Below are 19,317 nucleotides of genomic sequence, written 5' to 3'. Positions count from 1 at the left end.
ACAGCAGGCATTGAACTGTCCACTGAACTTAAATCTCATTTTAGAAAATTACATGCAGCACAGAAGAAGTTTAGCATTAGTAATCTCAGAAAAAACAACCTAAAACACAGGCAAATCCCCTACAATACTTTAAGCACCAGGAAAGTTAAAGAAAAATATTTCCTTACACAGCAGAATATCTAATCCAGTTATGGAGAGAGAAAACCAAAATGTAGTCTGTCTAAAAAGTGAAATAATCACAAGTTTTTAAGATTGAACTTAGTGCAGTATGGGTACCATTTTCATTTGTAAAGACTATTAGTATGCCAGTATTAGCGATTGTCAGGGCAAAACATCAATTGCTGAGCCGTCCTCTATTTAATGATGTTTTATATTTTGCCATTCCATAAGCAGTCTGAAATCTAAACACCTTAAATTTTTGTTTCTGTACTATTCTAACCAACAACTTTCTAAAAGAAGCTTTACTCACGGAACAACACACTGAAAATGTTCTTTGCAAACCAGCAGCGTATCATATTGATCAGATAATCTTTCCAATTTATTATTCAGAAAAATCAGTTAGAACAAACCTACAAGCTACAAATATGTATCTTCAATGTTATGTACTCAAATCTTTAATTGTGGAAGGGAATCTATGCTGCATAATAGACCAAAGCAATAGAAATGGGTAGATAATCTGAAAATGAATAACCAATCATCATACTGAAATCTGTATAAATATTAAGAATTTCCAAATTATGTTTGAAAGTTTGTAAATAGCTTCCCATATGTAACTTTACTTTTCAAGTACTTACTGGAATCCTTATAGGCAGGCAATGAGCACCATGCTTGAACACCCAAAGGCTGGGGATGAGCTTTAAAGAAAATACAATCATACTAAAAGAGCAACTCCAAAAGTTTTATTAAGATTTCAACAGACATTGAAAAAAATATTGCATAATGATTGAAAACATAATATTTTAAACAAAGTAGCAATGTGGTATCAAGTAAAAGAAAGTCTGGAACAGCTGTCTATATATGCTGTACGGAACATGTACCAGGAAAGGGATATGACATTTTTAAAATTCAAGGGCAAATGTGAACAGGTCACATTTTGATAGACTGACTACACACCATACATGTTTTACAAACTGCATAGCAGTGTAAAAAAAAAAGTTTTATCCTAAGTATACTGTATTTCTGCATTTGGAGCAGTTTACAAGGCAGGTATGTTGTTTACAACATTGATATTTTAATAGCTCTGGATTCTCATAAAAAATAAACTAATTTAACAAAAAAGCCTGTATCTACATTTGAAAATAAAAGTGCATGTATTGAGAAATAGTGTTGTTTCTTAAAAAGAGTACTTTAGAAGTTCATTTTAATAGATCAACAACTGATGATACTTTAAATGCAGTTCTGCACTGTGCTACAAGCAAGTTCCTCTACCTGAACATCCTCCTTTCCATAAGCACCAAGACACGTGCCTGTCTACCGTACTTATCAGGGTTCTGGGAATTTACAAAGAATGCAGAGTACCAAAGCCACCACATTGCTCACTAAAAAATACCAGTAACCCAAGACAGATGTTTTGAAGTAGATTTAGCCATAAATGTGAGCATTATCTCCTCAACTTTCAGGATCCTTCCAGTCACACAACTAATTTTAAACACTGGAGAGCAGCAGCAAGGAGCCATTAGAGCTGAAAGACAAGAACTGATGAAAGTTGTCTCCTGCCTTGTACTGAAGAATTTGAGGGTAATGAACATTTCAATGAATTCGAAGAACCAGGCTGGGGGTATAAGATTCCTCCCTAAAACCCAGTTGGTATAGTCAGATCTGTACTTGAATCTAGATTCTCCTTTCCAGATAACTGTGGTAACAGCTAAGAATTACTGCAAATGTTGCTAACTTCTGTAGAGGGTTTACTCCTTTCTTCTCTTTACACAACAAAGAAGAGAAGTTGGGGAATGAGAACATGCAGTTTGAAGATCCAGGCAAAGCTGCTATTTGAGTTCTTATAATTTCAACTCATGGCACTGAAGAACTAGGTTTCTTTTTGGTTTTTTTTTTTTTTTTTTTTTTTCTGGGCACCTGTAGCATTCTGAATAGAAAAAAAAGGCAGTGAATGTTTAGCTGGACAGAATCCAGAATGGGAAATGTACAGATACCAAAGCTGTGAACTGCAGCCAGATTAGCCATAAACAAGTGTCCAGTACAGAAATTACAAGTAATAAATTTAGCCATTTTTGTAAACATCTCCTCCTTACTAATCTCTTTTTTTTTCCCTATAATGGAAATACACATTGTATTTCATTGTTCCGAGCTCTGGTCTGTTTCTGTTTTAGTTTTGTGGCACAGTTGCTAAGTGCAACAGGCTGGAGACACCGACAGTAATACAAACAAGTTGAAAAGTCAGTTCAAGTTATTAAACTTTTTGCTATACCAGGCCATTTTTCATAGCATGTATTTTCTGTTCACAAACACTTTGTAAGATCTTTTCTTATGGAAGACTAGAAGCAAATTGGAGTTATTGGTTTAACAAATGTGGATTAACATAACATTTCTGATATGCCTTATGCAATTAACAAATCATGTCTCATCTTATGAAGATGATACATTTGCTATACATACCAGTAATTTAAAATGCTCCTTAAAAAAGCAGCATTTTTATAAACAAATTAACAGAAAAGGAGACAATACAGGTCACAATACCACAGAACAAGTAAAGCCCTTTCATTAGCTGCACTATAAATTTGTAACTGTTCATCACATACTTTGAATTTCTGACTGCTCAAGCAATTTAACCCTCAACCAACTGCAGGACAAGGAAAAAAATTCTGAACATTTGACATTGATATAATTTTAGGTGTGAAAGTAAAAACTAATATTCCATGGTTTTAGCTCTAAAGTTTTGCTCCCAGAAGTAAAACAACTGTTAAGAGTTCAGAAGAAAAAACAGCAATTGTTGACATGTCAAAACAAAGTTGTACTAAAAATTAAGCTGCTGTAAATCTGAGTTCACTTAGAACATTCCTAAAAAACCTTTCTTTTTTTTAAAAAAGCTGCTCCTAGATCACCTGTTAACTAAGAAGAGCAGTAGAACACTGATTTCATGAGAAAAAATGTGCTTAAAAGCTGTGTTTGAGACATCTATTATAAAGTTTTGAATTCTTCCTTATATTTCAAATATTTGGATTATAATTTGTTTAAAAAAAAAGACCAGACACAGAAGGTACAGGATTTGGACAGGACTTTTCTCTCACTACAATTCAGTGTTTCCTATCCAAATGTGGATACCATTTAGAGGCCATTTTTGAAATGTTATCAGTCAACAGCTACATGGGCACCAGTGAATCAGAAAACACACTTTAGGATTTTGTTCTTAAATTACATAAGTTAGATAAAACTACCCTGTCCAGCAAGTTCCGAATTTTTCAAACGTTAAGGCAACTTTCATTACTTTCCAGCTAAACAGTATTATAAAAAATAAATGTCACTTCAAACCTTATATACACAGTGACAGAGTAGATTTAGCTAGAAAGTATCTTTAGTACATTAATAAAGTGTCTTATAATATTACCGAGGTTATATCAGGTGCTTGAGTGTATGTGCAATTGGAGTGGCTGCAGTACTTAAAGTACTGGTTTCAAAACAGAGCGCAGTGACCGTCCCTCCTTGGTGAGCTCTCGCGTCACACACATGCATGGCAGCGGCACAGCCTCCTCTCTTCTCTCCACAGCGTTGTAGCTACACTTCTTCAAGTGGTCAGCCATGCTCACAATGTCAGCAAATTTCCACTCATTCACAGTACAAAAGGCTGTACTGAAGCGCCAAACCTAGGAAATAAGCTGCACTTAGGCTCACGGTGTTTTAAGATATCTGAACTCAGAGCAGAAAATTACACCCTTGTGCTACAGAACCTTCAGGTAATGTCAATAACTCATACTATTTTTGTCAACGTGACAAAAATACACTATACAGAACTCAGTATTGTTTGCCCCAGGCTGATTCAGACTCCAAGACAACTCTGAACACTGGGAAGAAACAAAGGCAATATTTTTTGTGTCCCCAAAATAGATACAATAAGAAGTTAAATTACAAGGTATTTAAAGACCAGCCACAACAGTTTGTGTCTTATCAACTTCTGCAGCTCCAAATGAGTGCTGCAAATACTCTGCAGTTTGGGGTGGGGAGAATGGCAAAAACTGTATTACACAAAGGTCATCCTAAGGTTTTATATTATTTCAATATTTGAGGCATTCAGTACCAAGGCAATAGATACGATCTCAACAGGTTTGAAAAAAAAAATTGCTCTAAACACTACACAGGCAAGAAAAGCAAACTTTGTAGGCAGCTTTACCACTTCTATGGAATACTGATCTTAAAGCAAATCATGAAGTAATCTTATAACATTTTAAAATACTGGAAATAACAGAAGTTAATTTACATATATCCAGCAAAAACTAGACAGATACTACTTCTATTTCTCCAAGTGTGGAGAAGACTGAGACAACCTTCTGCAATTTTTACTTTTTCTGTACAACAATCTCTTTCTTGTAAGGTTATTATACCAAAATCCAGTAGTAACAGGCATAATATTAAGAGAAAAAGCAGAAACGGGAACAAGGTAATACTTTCACTTTGACCTTCAAAAAAAAAAAAAAAAAACAAAAACAAAAAACTACTTACCTTTTCTTTTACCTGCCAAGAACTTCCTTCTGGGCACTTTCTCTTCTCCCAAAGCAGTATCACCATTCCACGTGCTTGAAGTAAGCTTCCACACACATCTCTCATTAAACGTGACACTCTTGAAAGCTGACATAAACTAAAGCCATCTAGAAAACTAGCAATATGCTGCAGCACCTCAAAAGGTAGACTACTCAGATGGTCATTGTGTAGTCCAATTAAGCAGCTTTTTGCTGGTTCTACTAATACTGTGGATATACAAGGCTGAACTCCAAATGACCGTAAGTGGCGGTCATGAATAATTTTTGCCCCTTGTGTTGAAGGGCAAAACCTTCGTTGAGAATATGTGCACCCATAATATGCCAAAGGACACCTCTGCTCCATCCAGCCATTAAGGCCAGCATGAATGTCTCCATGCACATTCTTAAAATGCGATGAAAATTCATTCCTTCTAAACAACTGTCCACAAACAAATGTAAACATTGAACGCTGTTTTGTTTGGTATCTAGCCACATATTCCAATACCAAATCCAATCCAAGGGTCTGGAATGGACTTGGATTTGAGAGCTGTGGGTTGGCATGATCACATGCAGAAGCTGAAGCTATTTCCCCCACCATTGTATTTGTGGCCAGTATAGCAGATGGGAGAGAAAATGTTTGGGTCCCAAAGTCAACATGATACACATCGACAGCGCGACTTTCTGATATCCCCCTACCTCCGGGAGAATCTCCTAGGCAAAACAACAGAGCTGCAGTGATTAGATCAATTCCCTGAAGACCCATAGGATCTTCTGTTATCTCCAAATCTGATGTATCAACAGCTTTGTCTTCTTTTGGGGTTGACCAATAATGGTTAACAAGGAATCTGTACGATCGATGCCGTAAAAGTGAAAATGCATCTATGTTTCTCAATCTTTCTTGCTCTACTTGTCTCTCTAACATTTCTTCTTCATTAGCATTATGGGGAAGTAGTACATGACTAGCATTGCCATTAACTAAGTGATCAGCTGGTATTACTTCAACTTGTGCTGTTACAGGGCAGGAGCCACAAGACTGTAATGCTTCATCATCATGAAATGCAGTACATTCACCATTTGCTACACTGGACGGTTTTGAATTTGATATACCAAGATCTTCACTGTGGTCCAACACCTTTGAACATTCATTTTCTACATGAAAGCCATTACACAAAAGTGAGGAGTTACTGAGGTTTAAATTTAAGTCATGGTTTTGCACTACATCATAACAAATATCACAAGAACCATTTTGCTCCATTTGTGAATTTTGACTCATGCTATCAAAGTTAATTCCCCCAACCGCTCCTACATCTTCATCTGGATTTTCAGAGTCAGACTTTTTATCCTGAATAATGCCACTAGAAGCTTGTTCTTTAATCCTCGGATCTTCTTTCATTTCATGTGGTGAAATGCAGAGGTTTGAACTTAACATACCAATGTCCCTCGTAGCAGTGTTCAGGATATCCAGAGCAGCAGCTAAACTCCTCGTTGTTTCTACAGTAGCTTGATAAAGTGCACCATAGGACTCTTCATCTACAGGCATCAAACCATTCGTATGCACTGTATCGGGGGCACTTGATTTGACAGAGGTTTGCTCTCTGGATTCTGGTGTTTGATCACCTGCTTTTGACATCATAGTTGCTACTTTAAGTGATTCTAATAACATGCGCTGGTCTTGAAGAGCTAAAGCCATATCTAGCTGCTCCACTTCATCAACATCTTTACTCAGGTTTTCATAAGACTTTCGGTCAGCATAACTGACTGGCCATCTATTCCACTCCATGGTACAACATACCACACTTGCAGGACAAACTTCTAGATGATCAGCAATTTTATTTCGGGCTACTATGAAGGGACATCCAAAGCCACTATTCAAACAAGGCACTCTTTCAAGTGGACATAACATGCGATGTTCCTCAGCTTTACATGAGTGAAAAACTGCTCCACAAACCAAGGGGCAGCCAATCAAATCACAGGAAATGCCCGGCTCTGGTCTGGTCATACAACGACGGCTGACACAGTTCACACAGTGCAAGTGTTGCTGATGTTCCTCCATGACTGCAAATCCAATTCTGAGTAAAGAGAGAGGAGACAACAGAATAGAATATTGACTCAATATTGTTAATATTTACTAGCTACTATTTGCAGTTTTGCATGCTTGATCAGTAGACATTTTAAGAAAACAAGTAACATCTTATTTCAAAGAATTGGTGCTTAAAAGTTAAACTGAAAATTAAAAATATACATTTGTATCAGAGCCCAGAACATAGTCTGTGCATTTATTTACCAGGCCTAATATATGTAACTTAAGTAAAAAATGTTGTATAATCCTTCACTGTGGAAAAGCACCTTTTCCCTGCTCATTGCAAAAATATCATTCCATGAAAAACAAAGCATGACCTTTGACTATATAACCAACTACTTACAGCCAACAACAATTATAAATGATACAATTACACAGAATAAAGAGACAAAATAAAGGAAACCAGATTCATCCTCATGTCCAATTCTCTAAATTAAACAGAGGCTGCCTGCTCCCACCTAAGCTGCTGACACCCTCTTCTTGCATTCTGCTTAGGGCAATCTGCAGCCTTCAGAGAGCATCTCAATTCCACGCCATGTCCCATTCTCTTCCCACTCCCTGCTTCTGACAGACTGCAGTCCTTTACAACAGCTCTTCACTCTTTTTCTTCATCTAAAGCCTACAGCCCTTCATTTATTTTCTACAGTAGTTGTTGTACAAGGGTAGCAAATAATACTACATAATTACACTACATATTAAGTAAGTCCTTTTATTTCACTGAAAATATTTACATAAAACTTTAGTTGCCTATGTCCACTTCAACCCACAAAAGCTAATTTTTAATGCATCCCATTGCCACCCTGATCACAATACCAGGAATTCAAAGTGTAAGGATATCAACAACTCTGCATAACAAGGGCAAACAGCAATAAAAATCAAAATAAATATACATCCATGGTGCAATCTACAACAACACATGGACACCAACAAAAATTCAATTCTTTGTTGTAGAAAAATAAATAAAAAACAAAGAAAAAAGAAAAAAAAAAGAAGAGTAAACTTTGTGTCTTTGTATCATACTTTGAGAAAGTCTGGAACTGCTGTCCAACTGGAGTGCAGGCCCACACAAGTTACAAAGCTCTCTCCTATGCTCTTACAAACTCCCTCTCAGAAGTGATGAGTACAGATTAAAGTTCAGAGGTATCAGTGAATGACTTGCACAGAGCCAAATCTCAAAAATACTGTTTCAAAAATACATTGCTCATTCCATCTTTTCCTTACTCCTCCCCCTCTAGCAATTTTCTTGAGAAATAAAATGCTCAAAGAATTTAAGCTTAATAAAAATGGTTCCTTATTCTGCTAACAAGTGCTGCTCTCACGCATTGTCTTTAGACTAAACACTTCAGGTTTAATGCATTAAACCTTCTTAAATTAAAATTACTCTAAACTGTAAAAAGAAAACTTTCTCTTGAAACTGAAGGCAAAAGGAATCAAAAGTGCATTTTAGACACTCCACCTTAAATAACTTAAAAAACAGAAATATACGTGACACTTCACTTACTTGTATTCTTTTATAATGCTTTGAAATTCATGCCAACTTTAAGTAGCAATCAGTCCTCATCCCCCCATGCATCGTAATTTGGATAACTTAAATATTTTAGCCACCCACTCTCCTGAACACTTTTAACAAAAAGGCATATGTGCTACACTTAGCAGGCAAAACACAGCTGAATTTCCCCCACCATACCTTAGCATTTATATACTGAGTAACAGTAAGTTTCAAGTGTATCAGTCATTGGACTCAGTGACTGACTTGTTCAACATTTTTGCAAACATCTCAGGCACACAACCTGCTTTTGACTTGCAAATTAAGTCAGATAGCATCTACTACAAAGAGATTAAACATGTTCAGTAAAGAATGAAAAAATTATTTGACTTCTCTGAAGACAATTTTAGTTCTTCCAGCAAAGCCCTCTCCTGAGTAATTCCTGCCAAATACTGTGGCCTGTTGCTAGACCGAAGAAAATCTCAGAAATTTCCATCAATACTGAAACCAAGCTACTTCTTCTCAAGTCAACAGGTGAATAGAGATCAAAAGGAAGCTCTCAGGTTATGTGTGTCTTTTAAAGTGCATAAGACAAAATGGAAATAGCACTGAAAACGACAATTGTTAGTTTATAATGCCAGAGCCTTTTGAGAGCCCAGCCCCTGCTTCATCTACCTAAACCAAGTCCTGCTCCCATAAAGCAACAACCTGCTCATTTCAAGCTGGCCAGAAGTAAGCCACTGGGAGAGCAGCATGTGGGTGTGTTCAGGGCACAAGTACCTATGACTCTCTTAGGATGGGACAGGGTGTTGCTAACTGGGCTCAGCTGCACAGGTCTCACCTGCCCATGAGGGCACCCAAGATCATCTCTGCCTCACTGTGAGTGTTATGGACGCTCTCACCCTTTTGAGCAGCTTCACCATCCACCTGACAGTACCCCAGGTGAAAAGAGGGCACTCATGTCATGAGCTGCCAATGCCCTTTCCCACAGGGTGGAAAAGCTGGGCACAGACTGACAGCAGCCTGGGGGCAGTGCTGTCAAGACTCACAGGACACCCACAGGAGTGGGCATGTTCCTCCACAGGAGGGAGAGGCAGGCCTGGGCTGTCCTGCGAGCTGCCACCGCATGGCTCTGCACCGGGCACGACCCGGCATGTGGAGCAGGTGCAAAAACATATCTTTTCCAGACCCTCATGGCTGTCTGTAGCCCATTCCATACTGACTGTGACACTTGGACTTCAGTGGGAAATTTCACATCAACACCATCAGATCATGTCAAGATGTGTCGCATGACAGCAATCTGGGCCAAAATTTTACTGATTTTGGGCAAGGCAGATGAGCCACCTTTACTTAACCCAGAAAGGGGACATATGTCAATTATGGAAAAATAGCACACACTGCTAAACCAGCACTATTCTACTGCTTCTAGGCCAAAGCTGGCCCACATGCAGCAGCTCAGAACACAAACTGAGCTCGTGTTTGCTTGCACCATTTCTGGAGACATACCCTAAATTAGTCAACCATCATTAAATAGTATCTTTAAATAGCCTTACACAGAACATTCTATTAAGACAGTAAAACATCCTCCTCCCCAGCACACTATCTTGGTCTTTACAAGTCAGATTGTGAAACCTGAGTTGCACAATGATACTGGCTTTTCTCAGGCTCCTGAACTCCTTTCACTCATAAGCTAATATTCACCAAAACTTAATTATTGCATATAAGCAAATGACCTTTCAAAGTAAGAAGGAAACAAAATCTGGTCAAAACATCAAATATCACTAACAGACAGTGTGTGAAAGCCAAAGCTGACACCAAAAGACCAAGTTGTATCAATAGCTAAATGCCAATTTGCTCTGTTACAGATGCTTCAAGTTGGTTTTATCAAGAAACAGTTATGCACAAAATCAATTAAATAGCTGAAGTAACTTTTTCTCTCAGTTTCTATAAATAAGAATTTTACTGGTTACCAAGAAGCTTGATATTAGTTGCCATTTAGCTTAAAATTCAAATCCTTTGGCTCATTTTCTAAACATATAATTTAAAATATCTTCAGACATCAGTAGACCATCAGCAGAACATTCACTAAAATTCCGTGATGTGCTTACAAGCCTTAACTCATCAGCACCACCTGCAAAATTTCAATTTAGTCAGAATGTTGCATTTTATTTAGAAGTTACTACAAAGTCTCTTTAAATATATTAAATGTCCTTCTATGCATTTTTAATTTTAATACTTGAGTTTCAAATTCCATAGCTGTTTTGGGCAGCCATGAGGTCCTGGACTGCTTGAACTACTTCAGGCTTCTGATATAATTCAATTCTTAAATTGCAAATTAAGTCCAAAGGAAAAAAAAATAAATGACCCTATCAAACTGGTAAAATAAATAGATAAGACCTCAAGAATTAGCACACTGATTAATCAGCAAATGACCATGACTCACTCTATTTTGTAAGCTAACTTTGTAAACCACAGAACTTAGCACCTCTTTTATTCATAGATTAAGAGCATTCACATATGAATAATTTCCCATTACAGAACCACGACTAATATATCATTAGTACTATACTGAGAACAAGAACCACCCTCTTCCCAAATACTGCTTTGTAAAGAAAAAACCTGTTGGGTAAAGGGGAGATAAAGAAAACTTTCCTTGGAGGTAACAAGTCCTTTTATTTCCTCTAATACAGCAAACTGAAAGGGCTAACAAGGAAGGTCATTGCTAACATAAAGAAAAATACCTGTTGTTAAAACACCAATATTTACAGAGTTTATATCCCACTGTGTTCCTTGTCACAATATGGTCAGAAGATAGTGTCAGATCAATGACTACAGCAAGAACGAACAGCTGTCCTTTTCTGATAATGTAGTGTCAGCAACCAGCTTCAGTTCCTTCAGTTCAGGGTGCTGAAGTACATACACTTGACTGTTACTAGCAGAGAAACCTAAAAATACATCCCGTTCCAGTGAGGTGACCACTGCTCTCAGAATTTGTGCCATCACTTGATGTTATTGTACATACTATACAGTCAGCTGACTAAATCAGCCAGAACATGCTTTGAAAATCTGTCATAATTAAAAGGATTAAAATTCCAGCTGCTACAGCCACGTGATTTCCAGTTGCTGTTGTAACACAAACATTAAAATAGCATAATAAGGGTTTCAGACACACACAATGCTTCAGCTGGAAGTGTGAGCTCTCACTTTCTTCTATACCACAAGAACTGTACTTAGTATTATCAAATCCAAAGCCTGCTTACTCACTCTCTCCTATATGAATACTTTGGGGCCACTAAGACAGGAAATTACAGCAACCATTACTGCTATTGGAGCCCTCCATTACACAGCCCCCTATTATTCATCAAACCTATAAAGCTCAACTACCTTTAAGACTCTTCTATCAAATTCAACTGATTAGACCAACAGGTTCTTAAATTACTGCTTCAAGTAGAAGACTAGACACACACAAGCTGTACTACAGGTTTAAACTCCCAGGAGCATCCAAATCCACCCACAAGCAAATACATGCAAACCATACTAAAAAAATCCCTTTTGTTTTGGGAACTGCAGAACTGAAGTTTTAGCTTTTATATTTTTCAGATCCTGTACTGCATTAACGTATAACTCTGAACTTCATATGGAGTATTAGTAAGCTCTCATTACAGTTTGGCCTGACAAAACAATCCTTTCAGGCCTGAGAACCAAGGTGATAATCTCAGCCTCAGGCCCAAAAAGTATAAACAAAATAAATTGGCGGGGAGCAAACTAGGGGAGTGTGACTTCATTACCTGAAGCTGTAATTGGACAATTAACCCCTGATATGCAAACGGACTAAACTTGTATGTGCCCGAAAAACTCGTGACTATCATCCATGGGTACAAGCCTCTGCGAGGCTCCTGCACTGCCCAAGGTGTATCTGTTAAAGGCCTTTAATAAATAGTCACTTTATTCACTAAGTCTGTCTAGCTTCTGTTCAAGGTAGCCAGTCCAAGGCATCAGAAGAGACAGCTGAGTATCTTCCATGATTTTCCCAGGTTTCTGTCAGGAGCTCCTCTTTCAGATGCCAAACATAATTTCTCAACCTTACACAATACTAATTACCACCCCCTACCCCTAAGTTCATCAGGACAACTCTGATTTCTGTTACAACAAGGAAGACCAGGGAAACTAAAACTATATTCAAAACAGTTGGATGGATGAGTGTTCACTGCAATCTCAAATATAAATTCATCCACAACAAAGACGAGAGCATCTTCCCGGGCTGGTAGTGACTGCACATACTGAACATACTAGAACCAGTTTACATAAATTTATTGTTAATCAGTGAAAACAAGAAAAGAGCTCCTATTACTAGAGCCTAAACTACTATGTAAGCAGGACGCTACTGCAACCATTACCATCATAGTCTACAGCTATTATTATGTATTACACAAAAGAGACAGAAAAAGGTTACACTAAAACATGGCTTTTTACTGCAAGAAAAAACCCCCTCTGGGGGACATATACTTCTGGAAAGATTCTAGTTTTATCAGTGGTCTAGCATCGAAGGAATATATATTAACTGCTTTTTAAAGCATAAATCAAAGTTACCTATCCACCTCACAAACAAACCAGACCAAAAAAAAAAAGAAAGAAACCTCTAACTACAGCAAAAATAATGAACTCTAGAATTACAAGGAATTACAACTTTTTTTATGCCAACCTTATAAAGAAGATTTTTCCCCGTCTGCCCCTGCCCCAGATATCTTTTCTTCCAAGTGGCAAACTATCTTCCTACCATTCAGAGAATACAGTGAAATTATTTCCTCCCAAATCATTGCAGCTGAAAAAAAAAAAAAAAAATAGAATTCAAGGGGAAAAGAGCCAAAGCAAAATACTGCTTTGACTGAAGTGGACCCTCCACTGATGCCGTACCTGTCTGGCTTTGTTACATTTTAGAACAGAAGCTCTGATGAAATGACAGAACACTGTCTTCTATCCCTGTTAAACTCAGTTAAAAAGAGTGCTAAAAATCAAAAGCAAAACTACCAGGCTTTTCTTTAGAGTACTTTTGTGACAGATCTGCCATGCATTCTTGCTTCCTTGACAGATTTCCCAGAGAAGAAACCCAAAGACCTCAATGTGCCTTTGGCCATGCACGGACACAGGACAACCACACAAAGAACAGCTACACTTGCTGCATGGCTCAGGCACAAAAGCACTCTACCTGTTGAGATGGTGACAGGGCAGAATCAGCTAGAGAGCCAGTAGAGTTCATGTGTAAAGCACTTCTGAACTTGAACACAGTATGACTCCTCGATTGCTGCAGATTCTGCAAGAAATGAGATCAGAAGTAAGGTTTCATTTCAGGTGTAGACATTACTTTGTGTATGTACAATCCCCTGAAAGGTCATGCACTTACGCAGTCTTGGGCTACAAACACTGACATTTTTTTGTAGATTTTATGGGAATATAAACAAGTTTTTAAAAGACTTCACAAGTACAACCTAAGTTCTGTCATTTTAGCTTATTGCTAGCTGTTAGTCACACTGGATGGTAACCTAATTATATTTAAGGCTGCAAGAGATTATTAGAAGTTATTATTCTGAGCTACTGCACTTAATTCACTGCTCTGACCATTTCAGGAAAAAAAAAAACAAACTTGTATGAAAGATTGCAACAGCTGGAGAACTAAAATAAATAAATAAAGTTTGATTTGTTTACAAACTGCATTTTAGTCCAGTTAAAATTTGTCCATCTTCAATCTTCATACATGGGAACTTATTAAGCAGTTGCTTACTATTAAAAAGCTTTTTACTGTAACAAGATGCTTCTTCCATTCTTTCATTCCCAAGGATTACCACAAAAACTTGAGAGATGTGAAACCAAGGTGATATGCCCAAAGGAACAATGATATTCTTATCCCAATACAACTCACAAATCCTCCAGAAAAGCAGGAGAGAAAATAAGCTATTTCTCAGTAACTACTGGAAAAAAACAAAGCATTCTGTATTACAGTAGATAGTTTTAACCACCCAAATGAAACCAAAAATAAATCCTTCTTACGTAATATTTTAATTCATACATGCTCCTGCCGAAGAATTCCTGACCTCTGCATTCTTACAGAATCAGGCCAAACATCTCATTAACATACTGTTTCAGGTCTTACTACACAAGTTTAACCAGGTCCCATAGCAAAATGAGAAAGCAACTTTAAAGTAAATGGACTATGAAAGCAATTTCTCTCCAACACTGAAATGCACTGTCATGTATTTTGTCCATATTATCTTTTCTGTTAAAAATACATCCTTGTTAGTAGACAATGGCCTGACTAATATGTAGCAAAATACAGAGTACACAAAAAAATTAACAGATATACCCACAAGGATTCCTCATCAGATTACACTGAGGTAGAAATGATGGGAGTTTGTCTCAAAATATTTTGAAAAATTTTAAGTAAAACAAAAATATTTGATAAGACAAAGTTTTAACAACTTCATTCTATTTTCAGGTATTCCCCTTTCTTATCAAATGAAAGACACTTTTTGAAGCAACTGTCAGGCTTTTTCCCCTTCCAAGCTGCTTGGTTTTAAAACCAACAAAACCATAAAAAAAAAAAAGATAGTTTTAAATAAAACAATCATCTAAACAAAATCTCACCTACCTCAAACAGTTGACAACAGAAAACTCGGAATATATCTCACAGTGAGCATGTTATACCAGCTCTTTCAGTATGTTTCTGACATGAATGAATAACTGGAAAACACAAACATCTTCACTACATGTTTGTACAGGGTTTTAGGACATACAATTATTCATCAATTTGTTATCTCTAATATCATTTAGACCACCTTTTCCAAATGTCAACAGGCTTGATGTTACTTCTTTTTGCCCAAGGACTCCAGCTGAACGATCCTATCCAAACACATTCCTTATCTGGGACAACAGTGACTCAGACAAAACAAGGTTTTGTAAGAACATTAAAGCTTTGCCAATAAAGCACACTCCTATAAAGATCCTATTTGCAATTAATCTATCACACCAACAAATTTCTCTGTCAAGCAGACTTTTGGAAAACTACAGTTTGTACTAGAGATGTTTCTAAATAGACAAATAAAAGCCTGAATTTCAACAAAACAACATCTACCTTTCAGCACCTCTGCAGCAAAAAGCCTGAACCAGGTATCACACCCAGCCTGAGCCACTACATAAAGTTTTACATGAACAGCTGTAACTATATCACTCAGAAACTTACCTCACCATGCCTCTCATTCTAAAGTCTTAAGTTTAGACCTATCATTTTTTCACCATGATCTCACATTAAGAGCTCAGATCAATGTTTGACATTTCTTAAGAAACAACACGATCTACTCAACTGGATGTTGTACTGACTGTAGGGGTTTGCAGGGTCCTGAAGTGTCAAACAGCATTAAAAAAATCACTGAAAGATTATAATAAAACACCAAGTGTTGCATCAGAAACAATTAAAAACAGTAGCTTGCAAAGTCAGAATCTAGAGCTCCCCTGCCATTTTAACTCTCTTGGCCTGTTTCAGACTACTTTATATTACAAGGTTTTTCAGTCTTTTTCCTTCATTCAGTATTGAGACTAGACAGTGTCCTGACATTTTTAGGACAGCTTACACAGGTTTCTCTGTAACCATCAATAATGTAAATATTCATTTCTTTGTGGTCAGTTCAGGAATACTAACCACCCCTTATACAATCTAACCATCCCACCAACAGACACATTATCTTTATTCTCATTATGCAGATAAGGAAACTGAAGGGAAATTGTCACCAGTACAATGATGACTATACATGATTCCCTGCTCCCATCTTTATTCCAGTGGATCTCATTGCCAGAGGCAAACAGCATTTGCCTCCTTTTAGATAGAGCCCACCAAAGAAATAGGCCTATCAATATGAGGGAAATTTTGCTCCTTTTAGTTCAATTGGACTGAAGGCAAAATGGGTTTCTTACACAGCTGAAATCTGCAGCAGCCACAAGAACTCATTTGAAGATTAATAACCATATGCTTTCTTCTTCACAAAGTGGTAGACTACACCCTCTGTTGTAGACACTTTTTACAACCTAAAAACCTGGCTGTATAAAACCAAGCAGAAATCTTGTCCAGAAGCTTTCCAAACAGATATTGCTTGTTAAATGCAGCATTTATTTTGCCCATTAGACTTCTAACTTTGAAGTAGGAGGCAAGGGAAATATAACCCAAATTTAAGAAATTAATTGCATAAACAAAGAATTTAGTGCAGAAGAAAGAATATTCAGGAAGCAGAGTAAAAACACTGCTTTTGCCCATCCTGCTGGGATTCTCCTGTTCTCTAACACCTTCTAACTTTGGAAGCAAATGAGAGAAGAGACCCCACAAAAAGTCTCATCTTGCAATACAATCCCAATTCACTCCCTCTAATCTATTTCTTCTTTCAATTAAACTTGACCACTATGGAGAAATTCCACATAGATATTTACTTGCATACAGGGTTGAAGACAGAGTAAAGCTGCCAGTGCATTTTTCAGTACTCCAGGTACTCAACTTGCTTACCAACAAAGTTCTTCTAATATATTTTGTACTTCTGGGAGAGGGGTGCAGAGGGGAAGGTCATAAAAAACTAACATCCTCCTCAAACTGGATGCATGCACCTTAACCCCCCAAATCACAGAACAAGTTAAGGTGTATCACATCAACGTGAAGCAGAAGGCAGCAGGTTTCCAGGTAAAGGACTTAACCACCAAGTACTCCACACCAATTCTTGATAAAGCAGAGGAGATATCTTGCCATAAGTGCTAGCACAAGCAAGGTGAGGCTGTTACTTCAGGGGCACTGGGTTTGGACTAGTATGCTAACAAACACCTCTCTGGCATTATTAACAACACAATCAGTGAAACGGAAACAAGGATTATGAAAAGCTCCTCAATCAAATCCGAGTAGAGCTCCACAGAACAAAAGAAAGCCACCTCTCCAGCCCACGGGTTATTTCCCTGAAGAATTTGGAAGACCTGCCGCGAACAACAGCGACGCTAGAACTTTTGGAAGTGAGGCCACAGAACTGTTCCAAGACGCGAGCCGTTCAACAAGCTGCTGTCATCTCCCTGTACGCTTCTGATTGCCGACCCGTGGGGTTACAGGAGTACAACCACGCAACCCTCGTTACCTTCATAAAGGAGGGAAACAAAGGCTCCTCCGCACGTCAAAAAGCTGCCATTAAAAAAAGGGACTGAGAGAAAACATCACCTCTCTTGCACGGTCTGAACACATCTACTCGAAATAACACAACCACGGGGGATTAGAGAAGAATTTCAGCAATACCTCTGGATTATTAGCTTTCTTCCCCCTCCTTTCACGCAGAAAGGCGACTCTCCGACTGCGGTCTCCACAGCCCCAGGCAGACCCCGGCCCTACGCCCTTCCCACGTGCAATCGCGACACCCCGACAGCGCTGGCAGCACGGCGGGGTCAGAGGAAGCGGCCGCGGCACAGCTCGGTCCGCCGCCACCCGCGGGCCCGGCGGCAGCGGCCACCCTACATGGCCCGGCACGGCCGGCAGACAGCCGGCGCTCCGGGCCCCTCGGGGTACGGGCGAGGAGGAGGCGACGCCGGCCGAGCCGCACATCGAGAGCCCCCCCGCGGCCTCTTCCAGCCGCGACCCGTCAGGGGTGGCGGCGGGGAGACGCCCCCGGGCGCTCGGGCCCCCGCCGGGCCGCCATTTGTTTACCGCCCGGCTGCCGGGCAGCGGGCGCGGCCCCAGAAGGGACGCAGGGCCCGGCTCTCCCTGCCACTCGCGGACAGCAGCGGCGGCGGCTCACCCGTCCGCGTCGATCCGCAGGCAGGCGAGCAGGCACGAGAGCCTGCGCCGCGCCTCGGACTTTCCCCCCGCCGGGCTCGGGCCGCCGCCGCACTCGGTCCGCTTCTCTTCGCTTCGCTTCGCTCCGCCTCTCGCTGCCCGGCCTCGCCGCCCGCGGGGCTCCCGGCGCGGCCCCGCTCCGGCCGCGCCCCCGCCGGCCGCGCGCGCGCGTGCCAGGGACAGGGCCAGCGAGCGCGCGGGGCGGGGCCCAGGGGCGCGCGCGCGCCGGCGCGGCCCCGTTCCCCCTCGGCGGAGGGGGCGGGGTGCCCGGATGTCGCGCGCGCGCTCCCCATGCCCCCCCCCCCCTCCGCCCCCCGGGCGCGTGCGCGGAGGCGGCCGCGGCCGGGAGCGGCGTGTGGGACTGGGAGCGCGCCGCGGCCTCGGGGCTGCGCGCCCGGCCCGGCCCGGCCCGGCCCGGCCCGGCCCGGCTGGCAGCCCGTGCCCTGGCCCTGGGGTCACTGCTCCCTCCGGCAGCTCTCCCGAACCCTCCTGTGCAGGCGGTAGCACGGCGAGCACGGCTGCTGCCTTGGGTCCAGACAGCCCCACTCCGCTCGCCTGGGGCCAGATCACCAGCCTTGGTTCTAGCGTAGATCCACCACCACTACAATCCATCCTGTAACCGAAGTCACCTTTTCGGGGCCTCTACGGGCACTGGGCCTTGCTAAAGCTGTTACCTCAACAAAACCTTTCCTGCTAGCCATCCGTAACACCACAGTATGCCTTTTGGTGTTACTGGTAGTACTTCTCTAAGACCTTTCTTGGAGTGTGTCAGACTTATGGTCCAGAACTTTATTCCCAGAAACTTAGCCTTGCACCCTCAGGTGCTGGTTGCTGAGCTGGTTGCTGAGCCTTCCTTTGCAGGTTCTACCCTCCAGCCTGTGGAAGCCAGTCCTTTAAGGGGCTGTAGCTAAGTAGGGGTTATACAGGGCGTTACCCCTGTACGGGTTCTTATTCCTCATATGCATGCCATGTTTTAAGGGGCTGCAGTGTGTCTTAACAGTCTTGAGGGAAAAAAGCAGTTTAATTTGGACCATGCCCTTTTTTCAGAGGGAAAATATTAAATGTATAGCTAGATATGTTGTGGCCACAGAAGATACAGAGCAAGGAGATTAGTTAATTGACAAGAAATTATTTTTTCTTTAAACTTCCAGGAAGACCTTTTTGGTCTGCATGCAGCTTCTGAAGACCTTATTTCCTTGCTATTTGTGTAGATTTCTGTTGG

At 40.3% G+C, this 19,317-nt stretch overlaps 1 protein-coding gene across 6 annotated transcripts; it reads right to left on the bottom strand.

Moving 5' to 3' along the window:
• Positions 1-884: 884 nt before the first annotated feature.
• FBXO30 (F-box protein 30) lies at positions 885-18,230 on the bottom strand. Of its 6 annotated transcripts, XM_053938853.1 has the most exons (5): positions 17,210-17,301; positions 14,898-14,989; positions 13,461-13,565; positions 4,672-6,757; positions 885-3,818 (listed from the first exon to the last, which is right to left on the bottom strand). In XM_053938853.1, exons 4-5 carry the CDS (start codon positions 6,739-6,741, stop codon positions 3,615-3,617), a joined length of 2,274 nt encoding a protein of 757 aa, XP_053794828.1. In that variant the 5' UTR covers positions 6,742-6,757; positions 13,461-13,565; positions 14,898-14,989; positions 17,210-17,301; the 3' UTR covers positions 885-3,614. The 6 variants fall into 6 exon arrangements, with proteins under 6 accessions (XP_053794828.1, XP_053794827.1, XP_053794826.1 ...); XM_053938852.1 differs by lacking the exons at positions 14,898-14,989; positions 17,210-17,301 and adding an exon at positions 18,058-18,230; XM_053938851.1 differs by lacking the exons at positions 14,898-14,989; positions 17,210-17,301 and adding an exon at positions 17,562-18,031.
• Positions 18,231-19,317: the final 1,087 nt, after the last annotated feature.

This window comes from Vidua chalybeata, chromosome 3 (genome assembly GCF_026979565.1).
Source record: "Vidua chalybeata isolate OUT-0048 chromosome 3, bVidCha1 merged haplotype, whole genome shotgun sequence".
Taxonomy (NCBI): Eukaryota; Metazoa; Chordata; class Aves; order Passeriformes; family Viduidae; genus Vidua; species Vidua chalybeata.
The sequence above is the reverse complement of the archived record's forward strand: the minus strand, read 5'-3'. Positions and strand labels throughout refer to the sequence as shown.

Excerpts from the sequence above, each read along its gene's own strand:
- FBXO30 (XM_053938852.1), bottom strand. The coding sequence starts at position 6,741 with ATGGAGGAACATCAGCAACACTTGCACTGTGTGAACTGTGTCAGCCGT. Across the intron at positions 3,819-4,671 it reads CTTGGCAGGTAAAAGAAAAG|GTTTGGCGCTTCAGTACAGC; the intron begins GTAAGTAGTTTT and ends CTTATTTCCTAG.